Source organism: Dermacentor andersoni, chromosome 6 (assembly GCF_023375885.2).
Source record: "Dermacentor andersoni chromosome 6, qqDerAnde1_hic_scaffold, whole genome shotgun sequence".
NCBI lineage: Eukaryota > Metazoa > Arthropoda > Arachnida > Ixodida > Ixodidae > Dermacentor > Dermacentor andersoni.
In genome coordinates, this window is record NC_092819.1 from 166876596 (window position 1) to 166894150 (window position 17555).

Consider the following 17555-nt stretch of genomic DNA (forward strand, 5'->3'; position numbering starts at 1 on the left):
GGGGCAAGTAATCGATTTTATTTTGTCTAATAGCAATATGTCTTTTAAGCTTGGGTTCAACAACATATTTTTCACCAAGCTCACGCAAATTTAGCTTTCTAGATTTAGCCTTCTGCTCACCGTCCGTCTTTAGCGATTTTAAGTGGGAAGTCCTCGACACTTCATATGGAAGTGATCATTTCCCAGCATTTATCAAGCTATCATCCACATTACCTACCATAATCTCTAAGCCACGTCGCCGGAAAACACATCTTGCTGACTGGCCGCTTTTTATGAAACATGCAAAACTCGAAGAAGTCTTTTTAAATGAACTCAGCGTAAATGAAATTAATGAGAAGTTCACTGCGGTTTTAATTTCAGCATCAGAAAAGTCAGTACCTCAAACATTCAGCCTTGTGCGCAAAAAAAAAAAAAAATCCCTGGCAGACTCCTGAGTGTACAGAAACAAAAAAGCTTCAAAATATTGCCTGGGGTATGTTACGAGGACACTCCAGCTATACCAACCTTTTATGCTTTAAACAGGCCAAAGCAAAGGCACGATTTATCAGAAGGCAGGCAGAAAAATCATCGTGGAAGAAATACGTATCTTCCGTAAACAGTTCAGTCACGTCTATACGCATGTGGGAACAGGGTGGAAAGTTTCGGGGAGATTACTCACTTTGCACAATACTGTTACTTACAAGTCCAGACACACAAACAAGAATACAAGAACAGGCAGATATACTTGGCGAACATTTCCGTGATGTATCCAGTTCAGGGAATAATACAAAGGAATTTTTACAGTACAAACAGTCTGCTGAAAAACAGAAGCTGCCCACTACTGGCGCGTCAAATGAACCATACAATTCCCCCCCTCACACAACAAGAAATAAACAGAGCTCTTTCTGTAGGGAAAAACACAGTGCCAGGTCACGACCGTATTCACTACGCCATGCTGGCTCATCTATCTCAGGCATCTGTAGATGCTCTCCTTAAATTTTTCAACATAATCTGGGAATCTAGTATAATGCCCGAAGAGTGGAAAAAAGCAATAATAGTTCCATTTCTAAAATCCGGTAAATCCCCAACATCTGCAAGCAGCTACAGACCCATTGCCCTCACATGCTGTTTGGCAAAATCATATGAAAGCATTATCAATATAAGACTCTAATTTATTTTAGAATCAAGAAACCTCATAGACCCCCATCAATGTGGATATAAAAAGGGTTGTTCAACTACTGACCATCTTGTCCGTCTAGAACATTAAATTCGATATGCATTTTTACACAAACAACACAGTCTTGCAGTTTTCTTCGATTTAGAAAAAGCCTATGATACCACATGGAGATATGGAATTTTAAGAGACCTGGCTGCCCTTGGCATCCGTGGCAAAATGCTGAATTGCCTAGTTGATTTTATGTCTAATAGAACATTTCAGGTACGTCTCGGTATGGTACCTTCTCATATATTTACGCAGGAAAATGGCGTTCCACAAGGCTGTGTTCTCAGCACGACACTCTTTAAGGCAGCTTCGAATGGCAAGAAATAAACTTACACAATGGGATAACAAAAATGGTTTCCGTTTCTCCACACAGATAACTGTTACTGTTTTGTTCTCTCAGAAACGAGGGCTACGCAGCGATCCAGTCATAAAATTGAACTACACCATACTGCCGGTGAAAGAAGACCATAAGTTTTTAGGAGTAACCTTTGCCACCAAACTTAACTCACATAAAAGCATTAAAGATTAAAGCAAATAAAGCTCTAAATATGCTTAAAGTTTTGTCTCGTGAGCACTGGGGTACCGACCGAACGTGCCTTTTACGTGTTTACTGGTCTCTTGTGCGTAGCCTTTTAGACTATGGCTTTGTGGTTTACGGCTCAGCCAGACAGTCCTACATCCAACGACTTGATCCAGTTTATAACCTTGGACTGTGACTGGCAAGTGGTGCCTACAAAACTTCACCTATTCAAAATTTATACGTCGAGTGTAATGAACCCTCCTTACAGCAGCGCAGGGCATTACTCGCTTTTTCTTACGTAGTCAGAATTCAGTCATCACCACAACACATATGCTACAACATCCTCACACAATGCAACTCACGCTTACACTATACAAATAAACCAAACATGATTAGGCCACTTGTCCTGCGGTATAAGCAATACTGTCAGTATTATGACATTCACCACGAAGTTCTCCAGGTTGCCAAAAAACCACAACGGTTGGCCCCGTGGTATGATTTCACACACTTATGTGATTGGACGTCAACACATCTAAAAAAAAGAGACATCCCACACGAACACATTATACAAGAATTCCGTGCACTTCAGGACAAATGTCAAAATAACATGCAATATTACACTGATGGCTCTAAAACAAAAAATCACATGGGTGTGGGGGCCGTAACGGAAAATTGGGAAACAAGTATTCGATTGCCACAACACGCCTCTGTTCTCATGGCCGAAGTTTACGCTATATGGATTGTTGTTAAGAGTATCACTGATAAACACAAACATGCACTCATATACGCCGACTCTTTAAGCACACTGAAGGCTCTACATATGAAATCTGAGTGTGAACCCTTGATAGGAGACATTTTAAACATGGTCGCGCTTAATAAATACGGGAGATCAATCCGCTTCTGCTGGGTACCAAGTCAGGTGGGGATACCGGGTAACAAAGCAGCCGATAGATGTGCATCTATGGCAGCGTACAAAGAGATAACACAACACTTCCATACAAAGATAGCATCCATGCGATTGGAAAAGCCTTAACGGCAAAATGGCAACGCGAATGGGATTGTTGTGCCGACAACAAGCTACATCTCACTAAACCCATAGTTGGCGAGTGGAAGTCATGTTATCATCAGGAGCGGTTCATAGAAGTAATTTTATGCCGACTACGCATTGGGCACACACACCTCACGCACAATTATTTACTTACGAAAGAAGACACACCAACATGCGAGAAATGTCAAGAGCCACTAACAGTTATGCACATATTACTCACATGTACGCATATTGAAACACACAGACGAGCACTTTTGCACAAATTATATCAACTACACATACCTTTGCACCCTGCTCTAATTTTAGGTGATGATCCGCTAGTCCCATTATGTGACGTCCGTAAATTTCTAGATGACACTGGCTTTTTACATAAAATATAGATTACTAACACAGCCTTTTCCTTCATAAACTGGATATTAAAACACCTCGTGTTTGCGCAGCATAGCCTTAGCCGCTTTTGCGCCATTAAACCCCATCTAACTAACTAACCAAGACCAAATTTAGCGAAAACTAATGGTATGCTATAGAAACTCTGTGGGAAGGTAAGTATGCTTAGATCATACACAGCCATTGTAAAAAAAAAAAACAAATTATTCAAGTGTTAGGGCGTGTGAGTGTGATATGGCTGGTATAAATTATGCTTCCCAGTGTCCCGACATAGCTGTACTTTACAACAGGTTTATACTTTTTGGAAAGCGGTTGGGAGACATGGTAACTGCAACGTGCAAGAAAATTTTTGCATTCCTGGTCCAGTTAGAAGCGTTGCAAATAATTACTTAGCCGTCGTTTTTGTTTCCCTATATCAGGCGTCTAATATGTTTCAACTGGGTTTCAGTGATGTCCTCAGTGAACTAAACAAGACATTCTGTTTATAATTGGCGAAAATAAAGGGCACGCTGTGGGCAATATGAAGGTAAACTTCAAAGACAGGGGACGAATTATGGCATTTGCAGCACATTACGCATGCAAGCTATCCAAAGTTTTATGAATTTGTTTTGCGAACAGAGAATTTATGCTCTCGCCCTGGGAGAACTGTGAACTCAACCGATATCAAATCTAGCGAAAATTGAGTTGGGGATGGGGGGGCGGGCAGGGAGGGGGGGAGGACGCCGTAGTAAATGTTATGGCAAAGTAACGTGCGTTGTTGAATTACTGGCTTTTTAAAAATTTCCTACAACAAGTGCTCCAAAGTATTACTTGTGGGCAACGTTTCAAACGGAATAGTCATATATAAATGGGCAGCTTTTTATAGTATGCGATACAGTCACAAGAAACTGCAACTTTTGTTGCAGCTGTGTGAAAGAAAAAGCTTCGCTGGAAATCAGGTTGTAATTCCCCAAGGTCGCACACATCTGCTGCCTTTTTTTCTTGTGGATATTGCAAGTAATTTATGTTAATTGTACTTCGTTGCGTATAACCTCGACAATACTACTATGTAAACTAACGATACATTTATGATGCAGACTTAACATCATATACAATTCTTTGTTTTTATGTTAAAATTGTTTGTAACAAATGCACACTTCCTATGTGCACGGTACTGCTGCTGCTGGGCGAGATCTAGGACATCTGTGAGGCACTCATTGCCTTTTGTACATGTATCATCTTGGGATTTTACATAGTTGCAAGAAATAGATGCAAATTCAAATAATTTTTCAGGCCCCCATGGCTCACCATGTGTGGTTCATTAATAGGTATATTTCAGTTAAAAATAAGTATAACTGACAGAAGCATTTCCAGACTCTCACTTATTGTAATAGTAATGTGTGTGGAGAGAGAGAGAGGTCAAATCGTTTGTAGTTTGCCCCCCCCCCACCCCCACTAGAGAAATTGTTGGTACACCACTGGGGAGTGACGTTTTCTTTTTATTTATTTTTTGCCATAGTAAACTCTGAGGTACACAAGGAAAGTCACAGACACACAAAGGTGTGTGCCTGACAGCCATATCGTGTCATGTGATGAGAAGAAGACAGGCTCTGTGAGCATGATTCATCATAATCATCATCAGCAGCAGCGGCGGCGGCGCCTATTTTATGTCCACTGCCGGAGGAAGGCCTCTCCCTACGATCTCCAATTACCCCTGTCCTGCGCCACCGATTCCAACTAGTACCCACAAATTTCCTAATCTCATTGCTCCACCTAGTTCATTCTCTTGGTACCCATTCTGTAACCCTAACGGTCCAATAATTATCTAACCTGCGCGTTACATGACCTGCCCAGCTCCATTTTTTTTCTTTTAATGTCATTTAGAATATTGGCTATACCCATTTGCTCTCTGATCCAAGCCTAGCATTCTTCATTCCATCGCTGATTGCGCGGTCCTTAACTTGGTCCCAAGCTTCGTTGTCAATCTCTAAGTCTTTGCCCCATATGTCAGCACCGGTAAAGTGCACTGATTGCACACCTTGCTTTTCAATGATAATGGTAAGCTTTGAGTCAGGAGCTGACAATGTCTGCCGTATGCAATCTGACCCATTTTTATTCTTCTATGAATTTCCTTCTCGTGGTCAGGGTTCCCTGTGATTAGTTGACCTAGGTAAACATGCTCCTTCACAGACTCTAGAGGTTGACTGGCGATCCTGAACTCTTGTTTCCTTGCCAATCTATTCATCATTATTTTTGTCTTCTGCAAGTTAATCTTCAACCCCACTCTTACACTCTCTCTGTTGAGGTCCTCATTCGTTTGTTGTAACTCGTCTGCATTGTTGCTGAATAGAACAATGTCATTGGAAAACCGAAGGTTGCTCAGATATTCGCCGTCTATCCTTACTCCTAAGCCTTTCCAGTTTAATAGCTTGAATAGTTCTTCGAAGCACGCAGTGAATAGCATTGGACTGATTGTGTGTCCCTGCCTGACCCCCTTTTTTATAGGTATCGTCCTGCTTTTCTGGTGTAGAATTAAGGTAACTCTAGAACCTCTGTAGATATTTTCCAAGGTATTCACGTAAGCGTTCCGTACTCCTTGATCATGTAATGCCTCTATGACTGCTGGTATCTCTACTGAATCAAATGCCTTTTCATAATCTGTGAAAGCCATACAGAGAGGCTTATTGTACTCTGTGGATTTTTTGATTACCTGATTAGTGACATGGATGTGATCCATTGTAGAGTATCCCTTTCTGAAGCCAGCCTGTTCCCTTGGTTGACTAAAGTCCAGTGTTGCCCTTATTCTCTTGGAGATTATTTTGGTGAATATTTTATTTAATACTGGGAGTAAGCTAATGGGCCTGTAATTTTTGAATTCCTTAACATCTCTGATTATGAACATGATTATGTGCACAAATTGGTGCAAGGGCTCCTAGGGATCCACTGCCATGAGTGCGATTGTCAATTTGAAGAAAGCATGCAGTTACCGCCACACATTATGGGTGCGTAGAAATCTTGGGGTACCACCGTATTGAAGCCGATACCACCGGCTTCAATAGTGCTGGGGAAAAAAAAGAGTGTTTAATGCAACAGCGTTAAGGACCCCGTGTTGGAGAAAATCCGGTGTCAGCGTCCAGCGTCGGATGTCGCTTTGGCAAAAACAATTTCCAACCATGCAGGCCCTCCATGTGGCGCAAGGAAGCTATTGAACTAATTGAATTTCTCTAGGTAAAATACGTAGAAAAATTATAGGGTACGGCTTACAACCTACAGACATGATAAGGTCAGATTGTTATTTGAATGTACGATAAAGTGCAATTCCGTTACGCTAAACCTAAAAAAAATTAAAAACACAAACCACTTTTCCAGCACTTCTACAATTCATAGTGGCCGTGGCCTCCCAGATTTGCTTGCACAAATCTCAAAGGCCATAAAGCGGCGTGCCCGGTTCCTTGCAACACCAGATGGTGCTCACCTCTGCTGCATTGCTGCCCATGCAAGAGGCCGCGTTTCTACCAGAAAGCTCGCCTTCGTGTTCAGCATTCGCTGCCAGCATTTCCTGGAAAACTTTACGGTTACATAAGCTGCAGTTGCCGGGAAGCATGAGAAGCAGTTGGGCATCTTTTAATGCTATCGCGTTCCACTCTTAAACGCAAAGCTTAAGCGTCCTCCAAATTTTTGCGTAGGCTGTGTTAACCCATATGGTACACTTTTGTTAGTTTTCTTCATTTGCTTGTGTTATATATTTTAATGTTGGGCGAAACATTAAGAGACAGGAAGAGAGTGGTGTGGATCAAAGAGCAAACGGAGATGGGCGATATTCTAATTGACATAAAGAGACAAAAAATGGAGTTGGGCAGGCCATGTAATGTGTGGGATGGATAGCTGGCAGACCATGAGTTACAGATGGGTGCCAAGAGAAGGGAAGCACAGTCGAGGATGGCAGAAGACTAGGTGCGGTGATGAAATGAAGAAATTCGCAGGCGCAACTTGGAGTCAGTTGGCACAGGGTAGGGATAATTGGAAATCGCAAGGCGGGGCCTTCATCCTGCAGTGAACATAAATATAGGCTGGTGATATACTTTCCCATTTTCTTTGTACCCTATCTATGACACTAATTTTGCTTTCAATAAGCTTTGTAGTTTTCTTGTTGCTGCAGATGTTTTCCTCTTTAGCTCTGGCGATCATATTTTGTTCATCAGAAAGTCTGTGCATGACCAAAAACATAAAGTGACCAGCCACATTTTAAGGGGGTGTGATACACAGAGAATGGCCACAGGACTTGCACTTGGCATTGCTGGTCCCTCATTAACATCCATAAAGAGGTCTTCCAACACTGAGGAAACTTGGCTTCTGCATCCGGTAGTGTACGCTGTGTCCACATTCACAAGGAAATTGCTGGTGTCATTATTTGTCTAATGTGAAAAAGTTGGCAGGTTGTGGGGCTGTGGTTCAGTAGATTTGGAACTACAGGCTTGGCAAAGCAGTATTTCCGAGGAAGCAAAGGTGTATTTTAGTTGAGGGCATTTTGTTGAGGAGAAGTAGAGCGAGTGGCAAGTTCATCGAGTGGTACCCAGAATCCGTTAAGAGTAGCAGAATGAGTACGAAGGGAAGGAAAATTGGCAGTAGCTGACTACCGCAGCTAGAGTGATGGGATTAGAAAATTGCAGAGTTAGGACAAAGCTGGCTGATGCAGCACACAGGATGAGTAACTAAAAGTCACTGGGATGGTCCTTCATCCTGCAGTGGGCAGTTGTGCTATGGCTATCACCACTTTTGTGCATCTACATAAATGTACATACTTGTATATAAATGTATTCCACATAACAATATTGACCTAGAACATAGAGTTTCTCACTATAACACCTAGAGGGTAATCTGGCGTCACCGTCTATGGGAGTTTCTTAAGGGGCACCGTGCCGTCATGGGAATGATGGTATATGTGTCTGCGAGGCTCGCGTTGGCTGGTGTTGTAAGAGGCTTCATCTAAAACGTGGATATGGCTCCGCAAATAACGCGTTTTAAAAGTAAAATCTTCATAAAATGTTTCCATTCACGCATATTACATCTTTACTCACCCACGATGCATGACCAAGTGAAGAAAATCAAGAACAGACAACTGTTTCAAAGCGAGCGCGAACCTTGTCGTCTGTCCTCCAACTTTAGCGGCCCGCAGATACTTTTTACGTAACATGTAGTCGTACACACAAGAACAAGTTCTCATAGTTAAACAAAACATGTTTTCGCGTAATAATAAAGCTAAAACAGCTTTTCACGTGTTGTTCTAGTAGAAGATGAATCATTGTGACAGACGGAACGGTACTTGCCAAGCGCGTCTTCAAGGTGTCCTGTCTCTACGAGAACGATGCCAATCCGAATCCACAATATACCGGCATTCCCATGCATGCCACAGCGCAGCAGCGCCAGATTTCCCTCTAGGTAATGTAGTGAGAAACTCTATGACCTAGAAGGCACGTGAACTGAGGTGTGTCATCTTGAAGTGGTGCAAATGGTGGGATGAAAGAAAACAGTGGTACAGCTCAGCATCCTTCTGTTGCTCTCTGTCTTCTTTTTGATTCTGTTGTTGATGCTCTTTCAAAGTGTCAATATCAACAGCTGCCCTAAACTTTGCCACAAGAAGGAAGTGGCATCATCGTGCAGTTGACGCCTAGGATAAGTAACACTGATCTACAAATGCAATAGCACCCATAAATAATGATATATGGATTTGAGGCCTTGGCTGAACTGCTAGAAGCAGTCAGGGCCAGTGGTTGGCAGTCACTTGTGTTCCACAAACAACAAATTTAAGAGTTACAGTAATTTTTTTTCTTGCATATTTAGGCAACTGTCATGGTGTTGTTCTTTGCAGTATATTGAGTACCACATTGTGCTGTTGCATTTTGCTTTCATTTCATACTTTCGGGATTAGAAAGGCATGGCTGTTATGTGTCGCTTGCAGGACCATCATTCAACAATTAACTTTCGCATGCTTTGAGTCTACCTCCTAAGTTTCTTTGTATCACTACCTCCTTTGTGTCACTGTAAGGTGAATCTGTCATTTAGGCACTTTTCTGCATAACTCCAGTTATATTTTCACAGTTGCTTCATCTTATGCAACATGTGACTTTGTGGCTTGCTGCTGGCGAAAAAGTGGAAGAGGCACTTCTTGAACATTGCCATTTACATAGCACATTTCTGCACTGTGCATGCTTATGTCTAGTGGCCTTAACTTTTGAGACATTTTTGAGACTGAGTGTTCTTACTAGACAAAGTTCTTGCCTGAAATGTCTGCACGGGAGCTATGTTTTGCTGCAGGTTGTATTGGGAGAATTTTATGCATTACAGGGCCTTTTTTGTGTGCTCTAGCTGTGCAACAAGAAAAACACATGAATTTACTGCTCAGTGCAAGTGGGTGAGCAAGGAAAGCTGCTACAGGGGGAATTGATGTTGACATCTGAATTCTTGGCTGTCATAACAGTTGTCTTATCCAAGTGCCAACATATGACGTGTACAGAGTTAGCTGTTATATGTGTGGCTGCCTGGGAGTGTAGGATTTTGTTAGCATAATTTTCTTTCCCCATAAGATTGCTGTAGTCATGGCACTTACTGTGATCTCTCATCTCTTTGTTAACGTAGACTCACAGTAGCCTAAGCTCCGGTGTGCCACCAACCCAGCCACCAGTGTTGGCATTCACCTCAACGAGCGGTACCACCCAGCCATCTGGCGCGCCCACCTTTTCTCAGCGGTTCTGACAACACCAAAGCACTGTGCTGCCTGGGGTGGTGCGATGATGGACCTCTTGAGAGAGACTCTGTTAGGTTTATTCTAATTGTTTCTTTGAGCTGATGGGTCCCCCTTTTTTGTCTGTTGTCCGGATGTGCTCTAGACATTTTTGTCCAATGTGAATGAAGTGCATGGAAATTGACAGCCTCATTGTGATCACTTCTCTGCAACTCATTGTTATGGTCTACCACACTGCAGCATGTAGTATGTGTCCGTCTGCAGCAGAGTGATTGCTGCATGTATGAATTCATGGAATGGAATTTTGGTTTCTGAGCTTGTCAAATGCCAGACTACCAAGCACTCTCTGGAGTTCCAACGAAGTCTTAATAAGGAGGATGTGCAGACTGCAGAAAGTTTATCATGCTTTCATTGTGTAAACAGCAGAAATTGTGATCACGGCCATCCCAGCTGCAATGAGAAGTGCCAGAGGATGAAAGTAGAATGTCACAACTCACATATGCTGTGTCCTAGTTGCTAGAATTTCACTACATGCAAATGTTGGGAAAATTTGCTTTGCGTGAGGCATTTTTACATGGTACTGCATACAGTTGGATTTCATTAGTTGAAACCTGAAATGAATTTGTTTGTTGGTCGAATTATTGAACAGACAGAATAAAGAATGAAATGCCGATGAAGTTACTGTCATCTTGCTCACAAAAATAACTTGCAACCATCTGCTTGGAAGTAAAGCCGTATAGTGACACTTTGAGCCTTATATTTTTTCACACAGTGGACTCTTTAAATGGAACCTCAAGGGACCAGGGAAATGGGCTCTATTTATCAGGAGTTTCATTTACCGAATGACTGAGCTTAGCTTAAGATACACGATGTATTTTAGGAAAGGCAGGTACTTTATTGCTAACAGCAGATAACAGGTGTAGCAGATATGATTACAAAGCTGCTTTTTGCAAGCTTTCTACTTCTACACAGCCACTGACTAAAGAGATAGCAGCACAAAACATAATTTAAAAAGAAGTAATTATTTTAAGAAATATGCATTTTTGTAAAGCAATCACTCGAAGTTATTGCTAACTTTGATCTTCATCTCCAGTTTCAATGTATTGTGCAAACATTTCTATGCCGCCATCGGAAATGCTAAGGAAACTCGCAGCTCACCAGCGTTTCCGGCGCAAAGAAACCACAGCCAGCTACGACCACAGTAGAGCGACATGAATGATGGCACCAACAACAGCTGCCTTGACAAGAAAAAAGGAAAGGCACGAGAAGCATAGAGTAATACGGGAGAAGCACCAGCAGGGATGGGTGTCGCGAGGCCACTGAGATTGGCCGCTCAGTTCTGTTTTTGGTAATATTTTGAGTACCATTTACTCAGAGTGGGAAAGAATGTGGTTCCGTCTAACCAGCTTTCTTTCTTCATTGCCTTGATACAAAATCAGCCTATCATAAGGCTGTTCTGTTAAAGTGGCAGTTCCGTTTAAGTGATTTCTGTTTACCGAGATTCTACTGTTATGTGCACATTTTTCTTGGCAGTGTAGAGATGGTGCCAAACAATAGTAAATACAGTGGAACCCCAATTATACGACTTTCTTGGGACCACGAAAAAGCGTCGTAAAATCCGAACATAAATTATGCCTATAAAAATACTACTTATCTCGCGCGACGGATTTAGGAGAAACTTCAATGTAAACTACTAACATACTCTGCAGGGCTTGTAAACCCAAATTACCAAAAAAGTAAATGCGATAAGAATTAATGCTGCAGTACAGGTACCAACCCTTACGGCACTCCACCACCCACTGCCGCGATTCCCGCCAGCCGGCGCGAACTTTAAAAAAAGTTGCTTTTTTCTTTAAAAAAGCAAAAAGTTTCTTTTGGACCTTATTTGATCTGTGAACCAAGAGCTTTCGCTCGAGTTGGGCAACGTCCAAAAGGAGGTCCTCTGCAGCGTGGCGTGAACAGATGAAGTTCCGGATGCCGTCTATGTGCCGTAGCACCTCGGCGAACGTGGCAGGCACAGGCATGGCATCTGTGGCGTCGTCGTTGTCCTCCTCCGATGTCGCAATGGGGTCAGCACTAGGCAAAGCCTCCTCGATGGTGTCATCCAGCGACACCTCGCTGCAGATCGCAACATTGTCGTCGGCCTCCACATACTCGGCGAAGGTTGTGGTGAGGTTTAAACCCTCGAAATCGCCGTCGGCATAGCCCGCATTGGCCTCAAGCGGCATCGAGGTTGTTGCGTCCCCAGCAGAGGAGGCAGTCTCTCGCTTAAAGCCACAGTGCTTGAATGAGTTAGCGATTGTGCTTTGTGACACAGCATTCCACGAACCGGTAATAAAATGCATGGCGTCAAGCACAGTCATCTTTTTTTTATCAGTCGCTGCACTCCATAGCCGCCAGCCGATGCTGCACTAACCGCTTCCGGTACCCTTGCTTGACGCACTTAAAGGGCCCCTGAAACGGTTCGGACAAATTTTGTAGACGCGTAGGGTACAGCTTAAGTAGAACATTCACACCACAATTTAAGTGAAGCGTTACGTATTAATGGAGCTACAAGCGATTAGAAGTTACCCTCCTCCCTAGTCATGCTTTTCCTCCTCAACTCGTTCGCCGAGCGATCGGGGCTAAGCTCCGCCTTCACTGGTTTCGCGTCACGATGCGACGTCACATCGTCCATTTCCGGTTGTTTTGGAGCCCGCCCCCGCCCGCGTGAAGCCTCTCCGCTAGCCGCTTGGCCGTCGACTCCAAGCGAGAGCTATCGAAGCAGCGTGCGTTGCGAGCATTCTGTCGTAGCGCCGAACGTGTCTGGTATTCCGGTAACCACGGGCAAGCTAGTCATTTCGGCAAATGACTGCAGGCATAAACTCAAGCTGATGAAGGAACTTTAGCGTAGACGTACGTGCGGCCTGATCGGTCTGCCCGGTCCAGCCACTTGTTGGCGCAGCGCTTAACCAGCCAAACAAAGCGCTAATATTGCTCTAACCAAGTGTAAAACATTTTAAACATACATAAAAACAAAGTGTTGATGATTACACTCCTGCGAAAAATACACACCAGCAGCAAAGAAGAATACACTTCGTTACTGCTACTGTGTATGGTTGAGCTCTGTGCCACCAGGTGGCTGCACCGTGCAGACCATTCGCATATGCGATTCTGCTCATCCCATGGCTCATCCCGCTACGGCACAGTCAAGCGGCCAGACCCTGTCCCCTTGCGCTTGCATAAGTCCTAATACCGGACTCGCGAAACGCTATTGCGTTAGTAATCTTCCGGTGTAAAGTGACGGCCACAAACGCGCAAACCCTGGCGCCGATCGGATAGCGGCAGTCCGATGCGCAGCAGCCAGCTCGCTCGTATGCTGCCTTGCAGATGGACACGATGTCGCAGCTTGACATATTGCCAGTCGCTACGTTTGCAGTCCACAAAGTAACAAAGTCGAATCATAGTGCTCGCGAAAAGACTGAGACCGACTCTGACCGCGGAGCTCTCGTCAAAATGGAGTACGTTGTAACACAAGCAGACGACACTTGCTGTGTGCCGGAAGTGCTTAATTGTATTGAAAAATCGTTCTTGTGCATTCTCTTTGTTACTTTCTGTTTATAAAAACAAATGAACTAACATTCCAACTATTACGAAGATCATTTGTTTACCATAAAGTTGGAAAAATTATTGATCACGCGCCCTGGTCAGCCAATCGGATAGCTCGCCCCACTGACGTCATATGGGTGATTTTCGTCATATGGGTAGGGGCGGCTTAAAATTCCGCCGAGCAGCGTGCTCCGATCGGCAGCGATGTGCATGTTTAAAACCTTATAATAAATTACACGCTTTACGCGGAGCACTTAGATGTGTCAATTAATGATCAGAAGGACCTACTCTAACGACTCAGTACGTTTGTAGAAAATCGTCAAAATCGTTTCAGGGTCCCCTTTAAAGGGACCCTGAAACGATTTTGACGATTTTCTACAAACGTACTGAGTCGTTAGAGTAGGTCCTTCTGATCATTAATTGACACATCTAAGTGCTAAAGGGACCCTGAAATGATTTTGACGATTTTCTACAAACGTACTGAGTCGTTAGAGTAGGCCCTTCTGATCATTAATTGACACATCTAAGTGCTCCGCGTAAAGCGTGTAATTTATTATAAGGTTTTAAAAATGCACATCGCTGCCGATCGGAGCACGCTGCTCGGCGGAATTTTAAGCCGCCCCTACCCATATGACGAAAATCACCCATATGACGTCAGTGGGGCGAGCTATCCGATTGGCTGACCAGGGCGCGTGATCAATAATTCTTCCAACTTTATGGTAAACAAATGTTCTTCGTAATAGTTGGAATGTTAGTTCATTTGTTTTTATAAACAGAAAGTAACATAAAGAGAATGCACAAGAACGATTTTTCAATACAATTAAGCACTTCCGGCACACAGCAAGTGTCGTCTGCTTGTGTTACAACGTACTCCATTTTGACGAGAGCTCCGCGGTGAGAGTCGGTCTCAGTCTTTTCGCGAGCACTATGATTCGACTTCGTTGCTTTGTGGTCTGCAAACGTAGCGACTGGCAATATGTCAAGCTGCGACATCGTGTCCCTCTGCAAGGCAGCATACGAGCGAGCTGGCTGCTGCGCATCGGACTGCCGCTATCCGATCGGCGCCAGGGTTTGCGCGTTTGTGGCCGTCACTTTACACCGGAAAATTACTAACGCAATAGCGTTTCGCGAGTCCGGCATTAGGGCAAATGCAAGCGCAAGGGGACAGGGTCTGGCCGCTTGACTGTGCCGTAACGGGATGAGCCATGGGATGAGCAGAATCGCAAATGCGAATGGTCTGCACGGTGCAGCCACCTGGTGGCACAGAGCTCAACCATACACAGTAGCAGTAACGAAGTGTATTCTTCTTTGGCTGCTGGTGTGTATTTTTCGCAGGAGTGTAATCATCAACACTTTGTTTTTATAAATGTTTAAACTGTTTTACACTTGGTTAGAGCAATATTAGCGCTTTGTTTGGCTGGTTAAGCGCTGCGCCAACAAGTGGCTGGACCGATCAGGCCGCACGTACGTCTACGCTAAAGTTCCTTCATCAGCTTGAGTTTATGCCTCCAGTCATTTGCCGAAATGACCAGCTTGCCTGTGGTTACCGGAATACCAGACACGTTCGGCGCTACGACAGAATGCTCGCAACGCACGCTGCTTCGATAGCTCTCGCTTGGGGTCGACGGCCAAGCGGCTAGCGGAGAGGTTTCACGCGGGCGGGGGCGGGCTCCAAAACAACCGGAGTGGACGATGTGACGTCGCATCGTGACGCGAAACCAGTGAAGGCGGAGCTTAGCCCCGATCGCTCGGCGAACGAGTTGAGGAGGAAAAGCATGACTAGGGAGGAGGGTAACTTCTAATCGCTTGAAGCTCCATTAATACGTAACGCTTCACTTAAATTGTGGTGTGAATGTTATACTTAAGCTGTACCCTACGCGTCTACAAAATTTGCCCGAACCGTTTCAGGGGCCCTTTAATGATGCCGGCATCCAGCGGCTGCAGCCGGCTTGTGCAGTTGGGTGGAAAAAAAACAACCTTTATGTTCCTCAGGCTGGACGTATCGGCTGGGTGGCACGGTGTGTTTCTCACGAAAAGCAATTTTATTGCAGGAAGAAAGCAGGCCCACGAGTGTAAAATAATGTATATTTACAAATGGTGTATATGGCGTTCAGGCAACTGCCAGACTTCGTCTTCCTCTAGTCCAATTCAACTTCTTCTTTTTCTTCACCATAACATCACCCTCCCGCTGCAAGTTATAGAGCCTTACTTAATTGGGGGAACATAGGGCTTGAGCCTGGCAACGTGAATAACATCACTGGCGACGTTGGGAGGCACTGAAAGCTGACCGACTGGGGCGCTCTCGTATGTCACGTCGGACAGTTGGCGTAATATCTGGTACACACCAGATTAACGAGAAAGTAGTTTTTCCGACAAGCTGACGCGATGTGAAGGCGTCCAGAGAAGAACAAGGGAACCAGGTGAAAAATGGTGGTCTCAGTGCCGAAGGTCGTAGCGTCGCTTTTCAGAAGCTTGCCAGACTGAGGCGATGACGGGCGACATGTTGGGCCTGGGCTGCTAAGTCAATAGCTTCGTGAGCGTAACCAGTGCTGGGTGATTGTACTGCGGAAGGTAGCAACATGTCGAAAAGCAAGGTGGGGTCGCGGCCATAGAAAAGGTAAATTGCTGAAAATCTGGCACTGTCGTGACGGGACAAGTTGTATGCAAAAGTGATGTATGGTAAAGTGACTTCCCAGTCGCGGCGATCGTTGGAAACGTACAGGGCCAGCATTCCAGTTAGTGTGCGGTTGAGTCGCTGAGGGTGGTACACGGTAGCAATCTGGTGTTCTGTAGAACAGGAGCGGAGCAGATCATTGACGACCTTCGAAAGAAAGTAGCGGCCGCGATCCGTCAGCAGCTGGTGAGGGGCGCCGTGGTGCAGGATGACGTCGTATACTAAGAAGTCGGCGACATCTGTAGCATCCGACATCTGGACAGGCCGCCATTGGAATATGAACCTGGCAACGTTTAACGCTAGAACATTATCTAGTGAGGCGAGTCTAGCAGTGCTATTGGAGGAATTAGAAGGCAGCAAATTGGATATAATAGGGCTCAGTGAAGTTAGGAGGCCAAAAGAAGCATATACAGGGCTAAAAAGCGGGCGCGTCCTGTGCTACCGGGGCTTAGCGGAGAGACGAGAACTAGGAGTCGGATTCCTGAATAATAAGAATATAGCTGGTAACATACAGGAATTCTATAGCATCAACGAGAGAGTGGCAGGTCTTGTTGTGAAACTTAATAAGATGTAGAAAATGAAGGTCGTACAGGTCTACGCCCCTATATCCAATCATGATGACCAGGAAGTCGAAAGCTTCTATGAAGACGTGGAATCGGCGATGGGTAGAGTGAAAACAAAATACACTATACTGATGGGCGACTTCAATGCCAAGGTAGGCATGAAGCAGGCTGGAGACAAGGCAGTGTGGGAATATGGCATAGGCACTAGGAATAGCAGGGGAGAGTTATTAGTATAGTTTGCGGAACAGAATCATATGCGGATAATGAATACCTTCTGCCGCAAGCGGGATAGCCGAAAGTGGACGTGGAGAAGCCCGAATGGCGAGGCTATAAATGAAATAGACTTCATACTCTGCGCTAACCCTGGCATCATACAAGATGTGGACGTGCTCAGCAAGGTGCGCTGCAGTGACCATAGGATGGTAAGAACTCGAATTAGCCTAGACCTGAGGAGGGAACGGAAGAAACTGGTACATAAGAAGCCGATCAATGAGTTAGCGGTAAGAGGGAAAATAGAGGAATTCCAGATCAAGCTACAGAACGGGTATTCAGCTTTAACTCAGGAAGAGGACCTTAGTGTTGAAGCAATGAACGACAACCTTATGGGCATCATTAAGGAGTGTGCAATAGAAGTCGGTGGTAACTCCATTAGACAGGATACCAGTAAGCTATCGCAGGAGACGAAAGATCTGATCAAGAAACGCCAATGTATGAAAGCCTCCAACCCTACAGCTAGAATAGAACTGGCAGAACTTCCTAAGTTAATCAACAAGCGTAAGACAGCGGACATAAGGAAGTATAATATGGATAGAATTGAACATGCTCTCGGGAACAGAGGAAGCCTAAAAGCAGT

At 44.5% G+C, this 17555-nt stretch overlaps 1 protein-coding gene across 5 annotated transcripts in view; it reads left to right on the forward strand.

Moving 5' to 3' along the window:
- LOC126523407 (cyclin-dependent kinase 8-like) overlaps positions 1-10548 on the forward strand; it is a 129176-nt gene extending 118628 nt beyond the window's left edge. For 3 of the 5 annotated variants that reach the window (XM_055066788.2, XM_050172030.3, XM_050172029.3), the window contains one exon: positions 9772-10548. In XM_055066788.2, coding sequence (XP_054922763.1) covers positions 9772-9888 — 117 coding nt within the window. In that variant the 3' untranslated portion in view covers positions 9889-10548. The remainder of the gene's footprint in view (positions 1-9771) is intronic. The other 2 variants (XR_008610724.2, XM_055066789.2) reach the window with 2 other exon arrangements.
- The last annotated feature ends 7007 nt before the right edge of the window (positions 10549-17555 follow it).